Raw genomic sequence first — 14,517 nt, 5'->3', positions numbered from 1 at the left:
TGTAGTAGGTGACTTCTGGGTACTCTTCTGGCTCTGTCAATCTGTTTCTTCACTTCAGCAGGTGGGTATTGTAGTTGTAGGAATGCATGATAGAGATCTTGTAGGTGTTTGTCTCTGTCTGAGGGGTTGGAGCAAATGCAGTTATATCGTAGAGCTTGGCTGTAGACAATGGATCGTGTGGTGTGATGTGGATGAAAGCTAGAGGCATGTAGGCAGGAATAGCGGTCAGTAGGTTTCCGATATAGGGTGGTGTTTATGTGACCATCGCTTATTAGCACCGTAGTGTCCAGGAAGTGGATCTTTTGTGTGGACTGGTCCAGGCTGAGGTTGATGGTGGGATGGAAATTGTTGAAATCATGGTGGATTACCTCAAGAGCTTCTTTCCCATGGGTCCAGATGATAAAGATGTCATCACCGCTATTCCTACCTACACACACACACACAATTTTCTTTTTCTTTTTCCCCTATTGAGAAGCTTGAACAATTTTCTTCTGTCAGGGATGCCAGGCTCCCTAGGCCAATGGTTCTCAACCAGGGGTATGTGTAGCCCGGGGGTACTCAGAGATCTTTCAGGGGGTACATCAACTCATCTAGATAGTTACCTAGTTTTACAATAGGCTACATTAAAATCACTAGCAAAGTCAGTACAAACTAAAATTTCATACAGACAATGGCTTGTTTATACTGCTCTATATACTACACACAGAAATGTAAGTACAATATTTATATTCCAGTTGATTTATTTTATAATTATATGGTAAAAATGAGAAAGTAAGCAATTTTTCGACAATAGTGTGCTGTGACACTTTTGTATTTTTATGTCTGATTTTGTAAGCAAGTAGTTCTTAAGTGTGGTGAAACTTGGGGGTACACAAGACAAATCAGATGCCTGAAGGGGTACCGTAGTCTGGAATGGTTGAGAGCCACTGCCTTAGGCTTTAAAAGGGGCCTGTCTTGTCAAGAAGCAATCTCTGTTAGTGACGGGCACTTCCAGTACATTCGTTGTTTGGGAGACTCTCACATTCCTAGTAAGTATAAGACCCGTTTCTTCCTTTAAAGGAAGATCCCAGAGGAACAGGGAAATAAAATACTACCTCTTAATGATGGAGGAAGTTTTGAGACTCACCTCTGACCTGAGGGCAAAGACCCCCGCTTCTGCTGTCAGTACACTGTCATCATCGAGATCATGATCACAGAGAGCTTCCAAGATGAAGGCAGCATTGAAACCCCATGTCCAATACTCCCAGAGTGAGGTACTGATAACCGTGCTGCTGGTAGCGAGAGTTTCCCACTGAAAAGTATAAGGAAGCTGATAAGAGGAGCAGACTAGAGAGATCTTCATCAAAGAATATCCAGTCACCAGGCATCTCAGGCCTCAAGAGGAGTACTAGTGAGGCTCAGAGTACTTCAGGTACCGTGAAGCATGCTAAGACTTCCAACCAAGTCCCATTTCTCAGCAGTAAAGGGCTTGGTACTGAAGACTACTATTGTCCAGGGACTGGCTTCAATGGAATCCTCAACCCATTCGGTACTGACATCAGTGCCTCGCACAACAGTTTCTACATCATTGGTGCTGGGACTGAGTTCTATTGTGTTACCAATACCACAGGAATTCCTGTACCCGAAAGACCTTTTGGTACCAAATTAATCTGGTGACCTCTGGACACCTCTTGGTACAGAAGTCAGCTGGGTCACCAACTGCTGACTCTTCTCTATTGTCTACTATCCATGAGGAGGGATTGTCATCTCTGATACAATATGAGGGGCAGCATTCTGACTCAGACCCTGAACTTTCTATTCAAGGCTCTCCAATTTATTCCAAGAGACGTTATTTCCTATTGCAGATGCAACAAAGGCAGGACATCAGACCCCTGCCTGCTAATACTTGGGATGACTAGCGCTAGATACCTCCCTCCTCCTCCCCCCATGCCATATGGTCTCTCTCATTGGACTTACTGGGATCTATGGGCAATGTTCTTCCAGCAATTCTGAGCGGTGTCAACTACATCCCACAGGGAACACAGAAGATCTTGTTACCTGACACCATATATCCCTCCTCCCCACTCTGAGTCCAAAGGGCTCAGAGTAGACAAGGAGGTTACCCACCTTACTAATGTCTCATCGTCGTCACCTGATGAGGCAGTAATGCCACCACTGCATCATTAGCTGATGACTTTAGGCAATTCCAGGACCTGATGAAGTGGGTTGATGACACCCTGCAAATTCTCCTGGAAGAAGTCCAGGATTTCCATCACAAGCTCCAGGACATACTGCATAACTTTACGTCAATGGAGGTGACACTGCCAATTTAATGAAGCACTCCTTGAGCCAGCCAAGTCCTTCTGGCAAACTTCAGCAATTGCCCCCAGCCCCCATATGCAAGAGGGCTGATAAAGAAAAATATTAAATCTCAACCAGGGATGCTGAGTTTTTGTTTTCTCATTCAGAACCAAATTCTTTAGTCATGGATGCAGTCAACAAAAGGGGCAGTCAACATACCCAAAAAGCCACCCCTTATAATAAGGACCAGAAACATATGGATCTTTTTGGTTGTAAGAGCTACTTGTCAGCAACACTTCAGTTCAGGATAGCTAACTACGTTGTGCTGATGTCAAAATATGACTCTGAACTATGAGAAGTTTAATATTTCATTGACCATTTACCACAGGAATATGGAGAACAGTTCAACACCATAATAAAGACACAAACTTCACTGTGGGCTTCACTTGATGTGGTGGATGCTGCAGACAGATCCGATTCCACCATAGTAGTGATGAGACAAGTGTCCTGGCTTAAGTTGTCTGTATTTCCTTGGGAGGTACAATCAACCGTGGAAGATTTACCTTTCAATAACCAGAATGTTTTTGAGGTTTCCATGGATGACTTGCTTCATACCCTAAAGAACTGTAGAGCGACATTTAGGATTACACACACACACACACACACACACATGCAGATAAAATACAAGTTTAGTTTCAATGTGCACAAAGATCACACTTTGATTAATTTTTCACCTTCCATAGGCCGCTGGAACCACTGGCTAAGTAATTGAGGTTTTCAAGGAAAAAGCCTGCAACTACCTTGACAGTTTCATCCCAGCCTTCAGTACCATTCAAACGCCACCCAAAGACCAGGGTTTCTCAGCTGCATGACACAACTTCCCCTTCCTTAGTTTGGATACTGCATCTCACTAGTTCATCAAGATTGAGGCCATGACTTTGGGTCATAATATCCAATTTCTCTCCATCCTGCCCTTCCAACCCCCTTCCCCATCCCTCTTCTGAGACTGTTCTCATGATCAATTGCTGACACAGGAGATCTTGTTTCTCCGAAATCTAGGAGCCATAGAACCAGTCCCACTTCAACATAGGGGAAAAGGTTCTATTCAAGATATTTTCTGATATCCAAGAAAAATGGGGATTGGAGGATGATACTAGATTTCAGACAATTGAACAAGCATGTCAGACATCTGAAATTCAGGATGGTGTCCCTAGCAGCTATAATACCCACCGGAATTGGGGGGACTGGCTTGTGACCCTGGACTTCAGAAATGTGTACTTTCATGTAGCGATTCATCTCTTACAATTTCTTTATTTCACATTCAGTCTCCGTTATTACCAGTACCCGTATTCTACTCTCTGCCTGTCATCCGCCCCAAGGGTGTTCTCAAAAATCATGGTGGTCATAGCTGCCTACCTTTCTCATCTAGGAATAACTGTCTTTCCCTGCCTTGACAACTGACTCCTCAAGGGTCAGTTGCATCAGGAGGTTTGGTTAGTAGTTAAAACAACTTCACTATTCCAAAGTCTAGGCCTGCAGATAAATCTTGAGAAATCAATCTTGACCTCCTACACAAGGAACTTTCTTTATTGGAGTGTTTCTGGTTTCAATAACAGGCAGAGCTTATCTCCCTCTCTGCAGGTTTCTTGCTCTGAAGGACCTTATCCAAAGAGTGCAGATCAGCCCTCAAGTTCCAGCAAGGACACATCTGCAACTGCAGGAACACATGATATCTTGTGATTTTGTGACAAAAACACCAAGTTGCCTCTTTGATGTCTCTGGGGTATCTCAGGATAGTTTATGTACCAAAGAACCACAGTCTAAACAAGCAGATATCTGTTCTCAGCCAGGTCCTACAGTCACTCACCTGGTGAGTGAATCCTTCCAATGTTTGTGCAGGAATTTGGTTTAGCCAGAATCCTCCTACAGTCATGTTAACATCAGACACTTCCCTCTTAGTATGGAGAGTACATTTGGGTTCTCGCACAGTCTGAGGCTAATGGTTACTACAGGAAGAGCACTTGCACATCAATCTGTTGGAGTTAAGAGTGATTAGAAATGCTTCCCTGCACTTACTTCCGTTACTCAAAAACAAGTCCACGAAGATCAAGACAAACAACATAGCATGCATGTATTATATCAATCATCAGGACGGAGCGTGTGCCCCCTTATTGCACCGAACTGATAAAGCTTTGGAACTAGTGCATAGCTAATCAGATAGTCATCTTGGCATCTTACCTCCCAGATATACAAAACAGCATGGCAGACAACTTCTGCGGATAGTTCTTCTTAAATTATAAATGGGAGCTTAGGGAATTCCAGAAATCAACCTTTTTGCTACAGCAGCCACCACAAAGGGCCCGTCTACTCTACCGCACTGCTTTGGCGCAGCTGTGCCACTGTAGCGTATCTGCTGAAGACTCACTATGGCAAGAGTGCTCTGATGGTGGCATAATTACTCCACCTCAATGAGAGGTGGAAGCTATGTCTGCAGGAGAGCATCTTCCTCCGACTTAGCACTGGTGTGGACTGCGCTTTGGACAATGTAACTTGCATTGCTTAGGGGCTGGCTTTTTCACACACCCCTGAGCAATGCAAGTTACATCTGACCACTGTGCTTTAGTTCACACTGCAAGATCAGATGCTGCGGTAGGCAATGTAGTTCTTTCTTCAGTGATGGACTGTTCAGAAACTCCCACCTCCTCAAAGCATTACTGCTAAGAAGTCAGCTAAAGTGAAGCACCCACAGGGATACTACTTAAAGAAGAGATTACTGACATTTTGCAGTAACTTGACTTCTTTGAGATGTGTCCCCCACAGTGTGTGCTTCATTACCCACCCTCCTCCCCTTTGCTTCAGAGCTAACTCTGTGGGCTTTGCAACAGAGAAGAAACTGAGGGTGGTTCACCTGTGCATCCTTGGTACAGGGCATGAGGATGTGTAGAGTGCATGCACGCTCCAAATGGGCACTGCTACCAAAAATCTCTGGTCAAAGGTGCAGAGGCACACGTGTACCTAAAGTGGAACACCCACAGGAGCGCACATCTCGAATTACTTGGGTGGTATGTGGGTGTTTTTTAATGTCCACTTCCATCTCAAGATAGAACTAGCCAAAAAAAATATTCTAATCTTTGACACAGGCTGAAACATAATGAGAATTAGCAAAGTTCCTAACTTTTAGATGTCCACTTGTACTCTGATTTAAGTCAGCATATTATCTGAATAGAGTGAGACGGGCTTTGTAGTTTTCTGGTATTTATGGTGTTTTGTGCTGCAGAAAAGAATTAATAGACAATATACACTATTTGAGCAATTTTTTTATTAAATAAAAAATAAATGAAAGTAATGGTTGGGTGTATGTATGATTTCTGATATTTAATAAAAACCCAATGTTATACTTATTCTTTAAGACCACTAATGTAAGAGTAGTAAGGTTTTTAAAGTTCTAGTCTGACCTGCCTAATATATTGTACAAATGTAAATTATTGGATTATAGCTGGTTAAATGTTAATTGCAAAACAACTTCCAGATACACCCAGCATCGAATAGTCAGATTATATATTTAGCTGGGAAAGTCATTAGTCTTTTTGTAATTTCTTTAATGTTTCTAGCCTATACAACAATTATTTATTTAATATTGAATCTGTAGAAAAATCAGGAATCCCAGGGGGCACATAGAGAGCATAGTAGCTGTAATGCTGCTACCCTGGAGGATCATAATCAACCAGCATAAACTGAAGTGGTCTCTGAACTGCTGTAAGTATATGAGTCTGAGACCAGCATAGAAATGGCACAAGAATCAGGGAGCCTTAACCAGGAGCCTGGGTGTAACTGAGGATCTGGAATTACAATATGTGTACAGATTTAAAAAAAAAAAAGTAGGTGTCCTAAACGCTGCTTAATTTCATTCACAAAGAGAAAGGTGGTGATTAAACTATGACCATTTTTGCTACCACTGTTATATAATTGCAACAAATCTTGTACAAAATGTGGCATGTAAAATGTTTATGGAAAGTTTGATTCGTTGAATATGATTATGCTATTTGTTTGCATGTATCATTTTTGTAGATGAAGTTAGGAGTTTTAAATACATGCCTGTATTTCTAAGAAAAAAGAAAAGGAGTACTTGTGGCACCTTAGAGACTAACAAATTTTTTAGAGCATAAGCTTTCGTGAGCTACAGCTCACTTCATCAGATGCATTCAGTGAAGTGAGCTGTAGCTCGCGAAAGCTTATACTCAAATTTGTTAGTTTCTAAGGTGCCACAAGTACTCCTTTTCTTTTTGCTAACCTAGAAAATCCTTTTCATAGGAATACTGGTATGAACTACTCTAACAATATGAATTATTAGAGAAGACTTATCTCAGCATAATAGTGTGAATAATTGCCTGGAAAGAGATGAAGACCAAAAACTTCTTACAAGAGTTTTGGTTTTTTGCCTAATTTTTCTTTTCTTTTTCACCTACCCTCAGCTGGAAAGACAGCTACTGATGCAGAATCAAATGCGAGAGAGACAGATGGCTATGCAGATTGCTTGGACAAGGGAATTCCTCAAATATTTTGGAATATTTTTTGGACTTGCTGCTGTAGGTCTAACTACTGGGTATGAAGTTTATGTACTAAAAAATTCAAGTAAATTAGTTGTAGTAATTCCTCAGTGGTCATTGTCTTTCTCTTGCCTGTTCTTAAGTAGGCTTGGCAGAATTTTATTTTTTTTTAAATAATTTCTACTGATATCAGTTTTCAGAGTCGCAGCCGTGTTAGTCTGTATTCGCAAAAAGAAAAGGAGTACTTGTGGCATCTTAGAGACTAACAAATTTATTTGAGCATAAGCTTTCGTGCATCCGATGAAGTGAGCTGTAGCTCACGAAAGCTTATGCTCAAATAAATTTGTTAGTCTCTAAGGTGCCTCAAGTACTCCTTTTCTTTTTACTGATATCAGTGTTTGTTTTAAGTATTTTTTCTATTTTTATCTATTTAAATTTTCGAAATTATGGGGGAGATCAGCCAATAATTACTTAATGACAGTAGACATTGAGATTCAAAAAGTTAAAGCTTTGTAACAGTTAAAACACAAATTGTCAACATCACATGCCAAAATATACAAAGTAAATATCCTTAAACCCTGAATTTTCAAGCAGCATTTTTCTTACTTTGCCTATCTGTAAATTTCAGTTACTAATTGATGAAATTATTTTTTTTCTCAGTTTGTGTGTACGGTGAAGTACTGACATTTACTGTTTAAAAAAATCTAACCCTTACAAGCCTATTCTTAAGTAATTATTTTGAAGTGTGTGTTTCTGATCAGAGAAGTAGAAATGGCACTTCCTTAATCAATTTTTCAGCTCCCTGTATGTCATATCTGCTTACTTCAGTGACCAAATCAAGTTGTTTGGTATTTTTACTGTTAATACTTAAGGGCAAATATATCTGCAGAGGAGATAGCCGTATTCTTATAATAATTTAACATTTATATGGTTCTCTATATATTCAAAGTGCTGAACAGACTTATTTATTCCTCACAACTCTCCTGTGAAATGGGTGGTAAATAACTATTCCCATTTTACATAAAGGGAGATGGAGACATAAAGGTTATACTGTGCCCAAGGTTACATCAAGAATTAGTGGCAGAACTAAGTTAGAATTTAGGACTGCTGATGAACAGCTTTTGTACTAATTCTATATCACTCTCCCTTCCTGTACTGTTTTACCTCCTCTATCATCAAAAGTATCATCTCAATATTTACGCAGAATATTTATTGCTCATTAGTCAGAACTTTTTTTTTCCTTCATCCTGGCACAAGGGAGACTAACATTTATTTCATTTTTAAACTCAAAAGTGACTTTGTAAAATGGACCCATGTTGGTATTTTGCACTTGACTCTATAGGTATGCTCCTCTGTCAAATTCAGCATAAAACCATTATCTACAAAGTTTGTGCCACTTTCTTTCCTGTACTATGACTTAATAAGATGATTGTCTATTGACAAACAGCCCCACCTAGGTTCTCTGGATGACTGAAAAATATAAGTCACTGAACAATGTATATAAATTCTCAAAAAACTCTAAAGTTTTAGAAATTAAATCAAGAAACTCACTCAAATTGTATACAAAAAGCCTGTTGTTAACAAAGCTATACCACTGCATGAAGATGAGCTTAAATTCCAGAAACCTTTTTTTGTACTTCACTTTAATAATTATTATTATTATTATTAATAAAAAAGGTAAAACATAGGAAGTAACTGTGTGTGTAAGGTATACATTTAATGTATATCATGTGTGTCTTATATACTACATGTGTGGCGGATCTGGAGCTGTCTAGTAATTTGTGAATGCTATATTTCTGTAGGTTTGTTTGTAAGGGGGTTTACTTTATCTTGACAGGCTATTGTGATGTCTGCTGTATGCATATATTGAGTTAATTGAGTGGGATTGTCAGGAAATGTACGCAGGAAATGAGAGGGAAGTGGGAACCATAGGTACACGTCTCAGCAAACACTTGAGACAAAGCAAGAGTAATTCATTTTGATGCTCTGCTTGACCTTCTGCTAGGCCTGCCAGACAGGTTTTCCCAGGAGTGACTCTGTCCTTGTGGGGAGGGAAGTTCAAGGCAGCCAGTAGGGATTAAGACTCATGCCATCTTAAAATAGGGGAGACGCACAGGTTTTTGAGAGCTAAGGTAAACCCGGACTTCAGAGGTTAGGAGTCTAGGGTAGGATAGACCTCTTAAATTATGCTTTGTTCCTACTGTTCAGATTAAACAGTACTTTCATTTTAAGAAGGCTGTTTTGGGTCACTTTATTCACCCCGGTCACAAGTTCCTGAAGGGAAGAACTTCAGGTACCCCTATTCAGAGCTGCTGAGTAAGCACAGTCAATACACAGGGCACTGAAGCCCCAGAACCCAGTCAATGAGTGGGAGAATCATAGGATTCCACCTTGAGAGAGGTTAAGGGCTGAAGGGGAGCCCTCAAGAGACCAGAAAAGGGGTCAGAGATGCAGATAGCCCTGTAACGATTATGTACATACTACTATAAAACAAAATATATATGCATTTTGGTTTGTAATAAATAGCATATATTGTGAACATCAGATTCTTTTTGTTCCGAAACACATGCATGCTGAGCCAGTAGCTTGTAGCACTTTAAATTTTTCTGGAGCACAAGAAATGTTTTTCATTTCAATGTTTAGTTTGTTTGGTTTGTTGGTTTAAATAAATGTTCCTTAAAATGTGCATAAAACAGGTTAATAGTCTTCTGAAACGTATTTGGCTCGGTCTCTAGAGTAGCTAAATACCTTCTGTTTGATTAATGAAGCTTTTAGGCTGCTGCTGATTTTACAAAACTTATTGTTGTTCCCCCCCCCCCTTTTTTTTTTATGAACAGAGCAATAAAAAACAAGAAACCAGGACTGTTCCTTCCAATGGTTCCCTTGAGCTTTATACTTGCCTACCAGTATGATATGGGCTATGGAACACTTTTGCAAAGGATGAAGGGTATGTATATGGAAGTTGTTGAGACTTGTAACCAAGCCAAGAACCCTTTAGACTATCTTGTTCTTGACCACAATGTTCCATGCCAGTCCCTTTTGTAGCTCTTTTTGTCTTATGGGCAAGTGCCTAAGCTCATTACTTCACTCTCCTTTCATAGGATATCAGGGCTGGAAGGGACCTCAGGAGGTTATCTAGTCCAACCCCCTGCTCAAAGCAGGACCAATCCCCAATTTTTTGCCCCAGATCCCTAAATGGCCCCCTCAAGGATTGGACTCACAACCCTGTGTTTAGCAGGCCAATGCTCAAACCACTGAGCTATCCCTCCCCTCCTTTCTGTCTCTCTCAAAGTCAGAATTGTTTCCTTCTGTCTGAGCTTTCCCAGCAGAGAGTATTCCATCCTAATAGCCTTCACCACCAATTCAGGTAGTCTTAAGTAAATACAAAATTTGAGAAAATCAAGAGAAAAATCATAATTAATATTAATTGGAATGTAAATACAAATGGACTAATACTAACAATTTTAGAAGAAGTGACAGAGTTGTTAGTTCTCTCCAGTTTCTGTTTTGAAATTTAATAAGTCACCCTATGTATGAATGTAAGTAAGTAAGAATCCCCAGTAAGTTAGTCTTAATCATGTGCATCCTAGAGAAATACCTGATGATAGAGCCTATCAAAAGTAATAAATTGAAAGTAACATTGCATATGGTTGGTCTCTTTTTCTACGCTATAGAAAAAGGACAATGAGGAGCTATTAGTGTATATTTAGACCTGGATTCAGAATATGGCTTGTCCTTAGAATATGCAGCCCTTGAATCAATTTAATGATCAGTCCAGATAACTTTCTGTAAAGCACAGATATGAGGCAGGTGCAATAACCTCTAATGGAAAATATAAAATACAAAATACTCAGCTATAAGATTTATTTTCAAATTTTATACAGCATTGAGCATATATGTAATTGCACACAAAACTACGTTAAAAGGACATTATTAAAGTTCCAAAGTCAAACACTCAAAAGTTAGGAAAAAAACCAGAATTAAGATTGTCAATTCAACCATTAATTTGGCCCCCTTGTACATATAAATTATGACACAGTCATACATATTCACCAACACAGAATAAATAGTTTTGTCTTTAGAGCAGTAAATAATGTGCAGTAAATAAGTAAACAAAATATTAAATAGCTTTTCATTAACTGAGCATTGTCCATCTTATGTATTGAATGACAGGTTTCAGAGTAGCAGCCGTGTTAGTCTGTATTTGCAAAAAGAAAAGGGGTACTTGTGGCACCTTAGAGACTAACATTTATTTGAGCATAAGCTTTCGTGAGCTACAGCTCACTTCACCGGAGGCAGTGGTCTGTGGGGGAAAAAATAGTATAATGGTGTAATTAAAGACTGTTAGGCACATGGGAGCTGAGTTAAGGTTCTTTAATTCTAGTATTTTTTTAACTTTTGAGCACTTGATTTTGAAACCTTCATGTTCTTTTTAACATAGTGTTTTGTGTGTAACTTCCTAGATTTTTAAAAAAGCAAACTGAAAACAGAAATTCTATAATGTAGCATCACTGACACCTACATGGGTCATCAGCCAGACTGGAACCTTTAGACCTACTGCACAGACATCTGTCACTTGAGCTAACTGAGTAAATGCAAGCAGTGATAGGTTATCGTCCTTTATGTGGAATTGCCCTAGAGGGGGACAGGACACGTTGCCAGTGAATTTCACTTTGTTTGCGGATTGCAGACATTTTGGAGCCTTGGTATCCATTCCAGGTTCTGGAGAAGAGCTTTCTTAATGGGAACAGATTCTTCTGCCCTGTCCCTTCCAATTTGTCCCAGTCAAAGCTCTCTCTCTCTCATTCCCCAGCCCTGGATCCTGTCCTTGTCTCCACTCCTCAGGCTTCTCATCCCAGCCTCATTGCCCAGCATGTCCAGTTCTCAGCCCCTGGACTCTTTTCATTCCAGTCCCTATCTCCTTGCTCAGTCCCCTCTATCTCCGTATCCCCATTTTACTTGAGTGGCCAGTCTCCATCTCCCTCCCCAGCTCCTTGTTCAGTCTGTTTCCCACCCAACTCTTCTCCTTGCCCAGCCAGTCTGTCCCCCCCAGTAGCTCCTCATCCTATCCCAGTCTGCCTCTCCTTGTGTTGGTTCCCAATCTTCATCCCCCTATCTTCTGGTACCAGTTTTTATCCCTGCTTCCTCACTCCTCTTCTTGTCTCAGTCTCCTTGCCAGCAGTCCTACTCCCCCGCCACCAGGTCTTTATTTCATCCCAGTCTACCCCCAGTGATGTACTGGCTCCCTGTTTCACTCCCCACTCCCTACCATCAGCCTGCAGTTAGATCTCCCCTCCCCTCACCTGGTTCCATTTTCCAATTTACTCCCCACTACAGGTCTCATCCTAGTCTCCTCTGTATTCAGATCAAGCAGCTTACTCCTCCACTCAGCCTGGCCTGTCGGGATGGGGTGGGAGTCCATTGAGAGTACAGGAGAGACAGTATCCCTGTTCTCTGTTTTGGTGCCTGGCCCACAGTGGAACAGAGCCATAATTGCAGGGAAATCCTACTCAGTCCCGGGCTGGAGCATGTTCAATATGGACAGAATTGTAAAGAAATTTAGCTGAGAAACTCTAGCACTCTCTTTTGAGCGTGTGCATACAGCCGTTTTTCAAAGGCTTATAATTTGGCCAAATTTGGGAGGATTTTCCTGGGGATGGGAAAAGCATATCCCTGACACAAAGGACATCTACTAAATTTCATGTCCTTGCTCCAAAACATGGGGGCACTAAAGCTTCTCAAAGAAAAGGTTGCCAGAATCTTTTAACATGGGCAAAAAAGCATTTTTCCTTAGCCTTGTTCTTGGAAATGAATGAAATTTTCCAAACAAATTGAGCCTAAGGCAGGCACTTGGCATGGAAAATTTCAGCCCAAATGCTTGGCAAAATTCTAAGTAGCTGAAAACAGGGTCTTATAATGAAAAGTGTTGGGCAACCTTAAAAATAAGTTGTAGTACCAGCCCCAGTTATAATAATTATTTGAGTAAATATTTAATATTCTTTAGTTATTCAAGCCCTCAAACAAAATATATGCAATTTTTCTGAAAACTGTTTTTTTGTTCTTATAAAAGTGCAAAGATGCATTTATCTCATGCTTTTTTTTTTTGCTTTTTTTTTAAGGTGAAGCAGAGAACATACTTGACACAGAGAACACCTTGCTAGAAATGCCAAAAGGAGCCCTCACTTTTGAAAGCCTTGAAAAAGCCAGAAGAGCTCAGAGCAAGTTCTTTATAGAAAAATAAGAAGACTGTAACCACACAATACTTCAAAACACAAAATTATTTGTAATCATGTTGCTGACTTAAAATGTCAAATTATTAGTTTTGAGAACACAATCTTTTTAAAATAAAATGAATTTCATTTAAAAATAGGTTTTTTTCAAGGCAGTGTTTTTTCTTTTTAATATTTTCTGTATTTACTGCAAATATTTTAATTTCAGTAGTTCTTGTTTATTCCCTAGCATGACACATCAAGAATTCCCGCTCTTCAATTCTAACTTTTATGACAGACTCAGAGCAGTGGGGTACAGGAATCTGGTCCTTTTGGGATCCAGGAAGTGGGCGAGCAGAAGCCTGCCCACTGCTAAAGGGTCCCCCCCAGCCTAAACAGGGGATCCACAGGACCTGGAAGCCAAGTGATTTTCGGGGACAACTAATAAAATAACAGGAACAGGAGTGCGGTCAAAGGGAGTCTGACGGGGACACTGAGCAGAGAACCCTGGACAGCACCCACTGCTCCTCGAAGGCATCAAGAGAGTCTGTGGACGCCGCCCAAAGGAACTCTGCCAGGATGCATGAACGGACGGAGGATTGGAAATAGGCCCCAAAGTCACAGGAGTCTCCATCTGCCAACCTCCTCTCCCTGGTTTTATAGGTAGCCATTTAAGCCAGGGCCAGGAGGAGGTTGACCAGGAAGTCCCATGGCTTTGTGGGGCCACAGATAGGGAGTGCATAGATAAGGAGATGAGGGGAAAAGTGTAGCCAGAAACACAACAAAATATTTGAGGAGCCGGAATAGGGGCTGCAACCTGGCACACTCCAAGTAAACATGCACCAGGGTCTCCCTCACGCTGCAGAAGGGGCGGGTGTCCGGGACGGGTAAACCACGCCAAGTACACGCTCGTGCTTACGGCCCCATGAAGGAGCCGCCAACTGATATCCCTGGTGGGCCTTGGGACCAGGGTAGAGTATAGGCTGGCCCACCAGGGTTCCTCACCTTCTAAAGGTGGCAGGAGGTCCCGCCACTTTTTGTCGGGGCGGGGTGCAAGGGTGAGGAAGTGAAGGGTGTGCAGCACGAGCATGTATAGATGTTTCCTCTGAATCTGGTAGTACAGGAGTCTGGTCCTGTTGAGATCCAGGCATACAGGAGTCTGGTAGAAGGCAAATATACTGGCCACTGGATGAATAGTTTTCTGTTCCCTGAATGACCAGAGTAGGGGCTGCCCTGGAGCAATCAGGAACCTACTAGAACCAATTAAGACAGGCAAGCTAATTAAGACACCTGGAGCCAATTAACAACTTACTAGAAACAATTAGATTAGGCAGGCTAATCAGGACACCTGGTTTAAGAAGACCTCCCATCAGTTAGTGGTGGGGTGTGCAAGGAGCAGGGAGTGAGAAGGGGTACTGGAGGACTGAAGAGTACAAGTGTGATTAGGCTTCAGGAGGAAGATCTTGCAGTGAGGATAAAGA

The 14,517-nt window shown here is 41.1% G+C and overlaps 1 protein-coding gene across 3 annotated transcripts in view; it reads left to right on the top strand.

Annotated features, from left to right (window-relative positions):
- PLGRKT (plasminogen receptor with a C-terminal lysine) overlaps nt 1-13,196 on the top strand; it is a 50,745-nt gene extending 37,549 nt beyond the window's left edge. For all 3 annotated transcript variants that reach the window (XM_038403770.2, XM_043515097.1, XM_043515096.1), the window contains exons 3-5: nt 6,753-6,883; nt 9,665-9,774; nt 12,947-13,196. In XM_038403770.2, the coding sequence (XP_038259698.1) occupies nt 6,753-6,883; nt 9,665-9,774; nt 12,947-13,068 (363 nt within the window). In that variant the 3' untranslated portion in view covers nt 13,069-13,196. The remainder of the gene's footprint in view (nt 1-6,752; nt 6,884-9,664; nt 9,775-12,946) is intronic.
- The last annotated feature ends 1,321 nt before the right edge of the window (nt 13,197-14,517 follow it).

This window comes from Dermochelys coriacea, chromosome 5 (assembly GCF_009764565.3).
Source record: "Dermochelys coriacea isolate rDerCor1 chromosome 5, rDerCor1.pri.v4, whole genome shotgun sequence".
NCBI lineage: Eukaryota > Metazoa > Chordata > Testudines > Dermochelyidae > Dermochelys > Dermochelys coriacea.
Note: the sequence above shows the minus strand (reverse complement) of the source record. Positions and strands in the feature narration are given on the sequence as shown.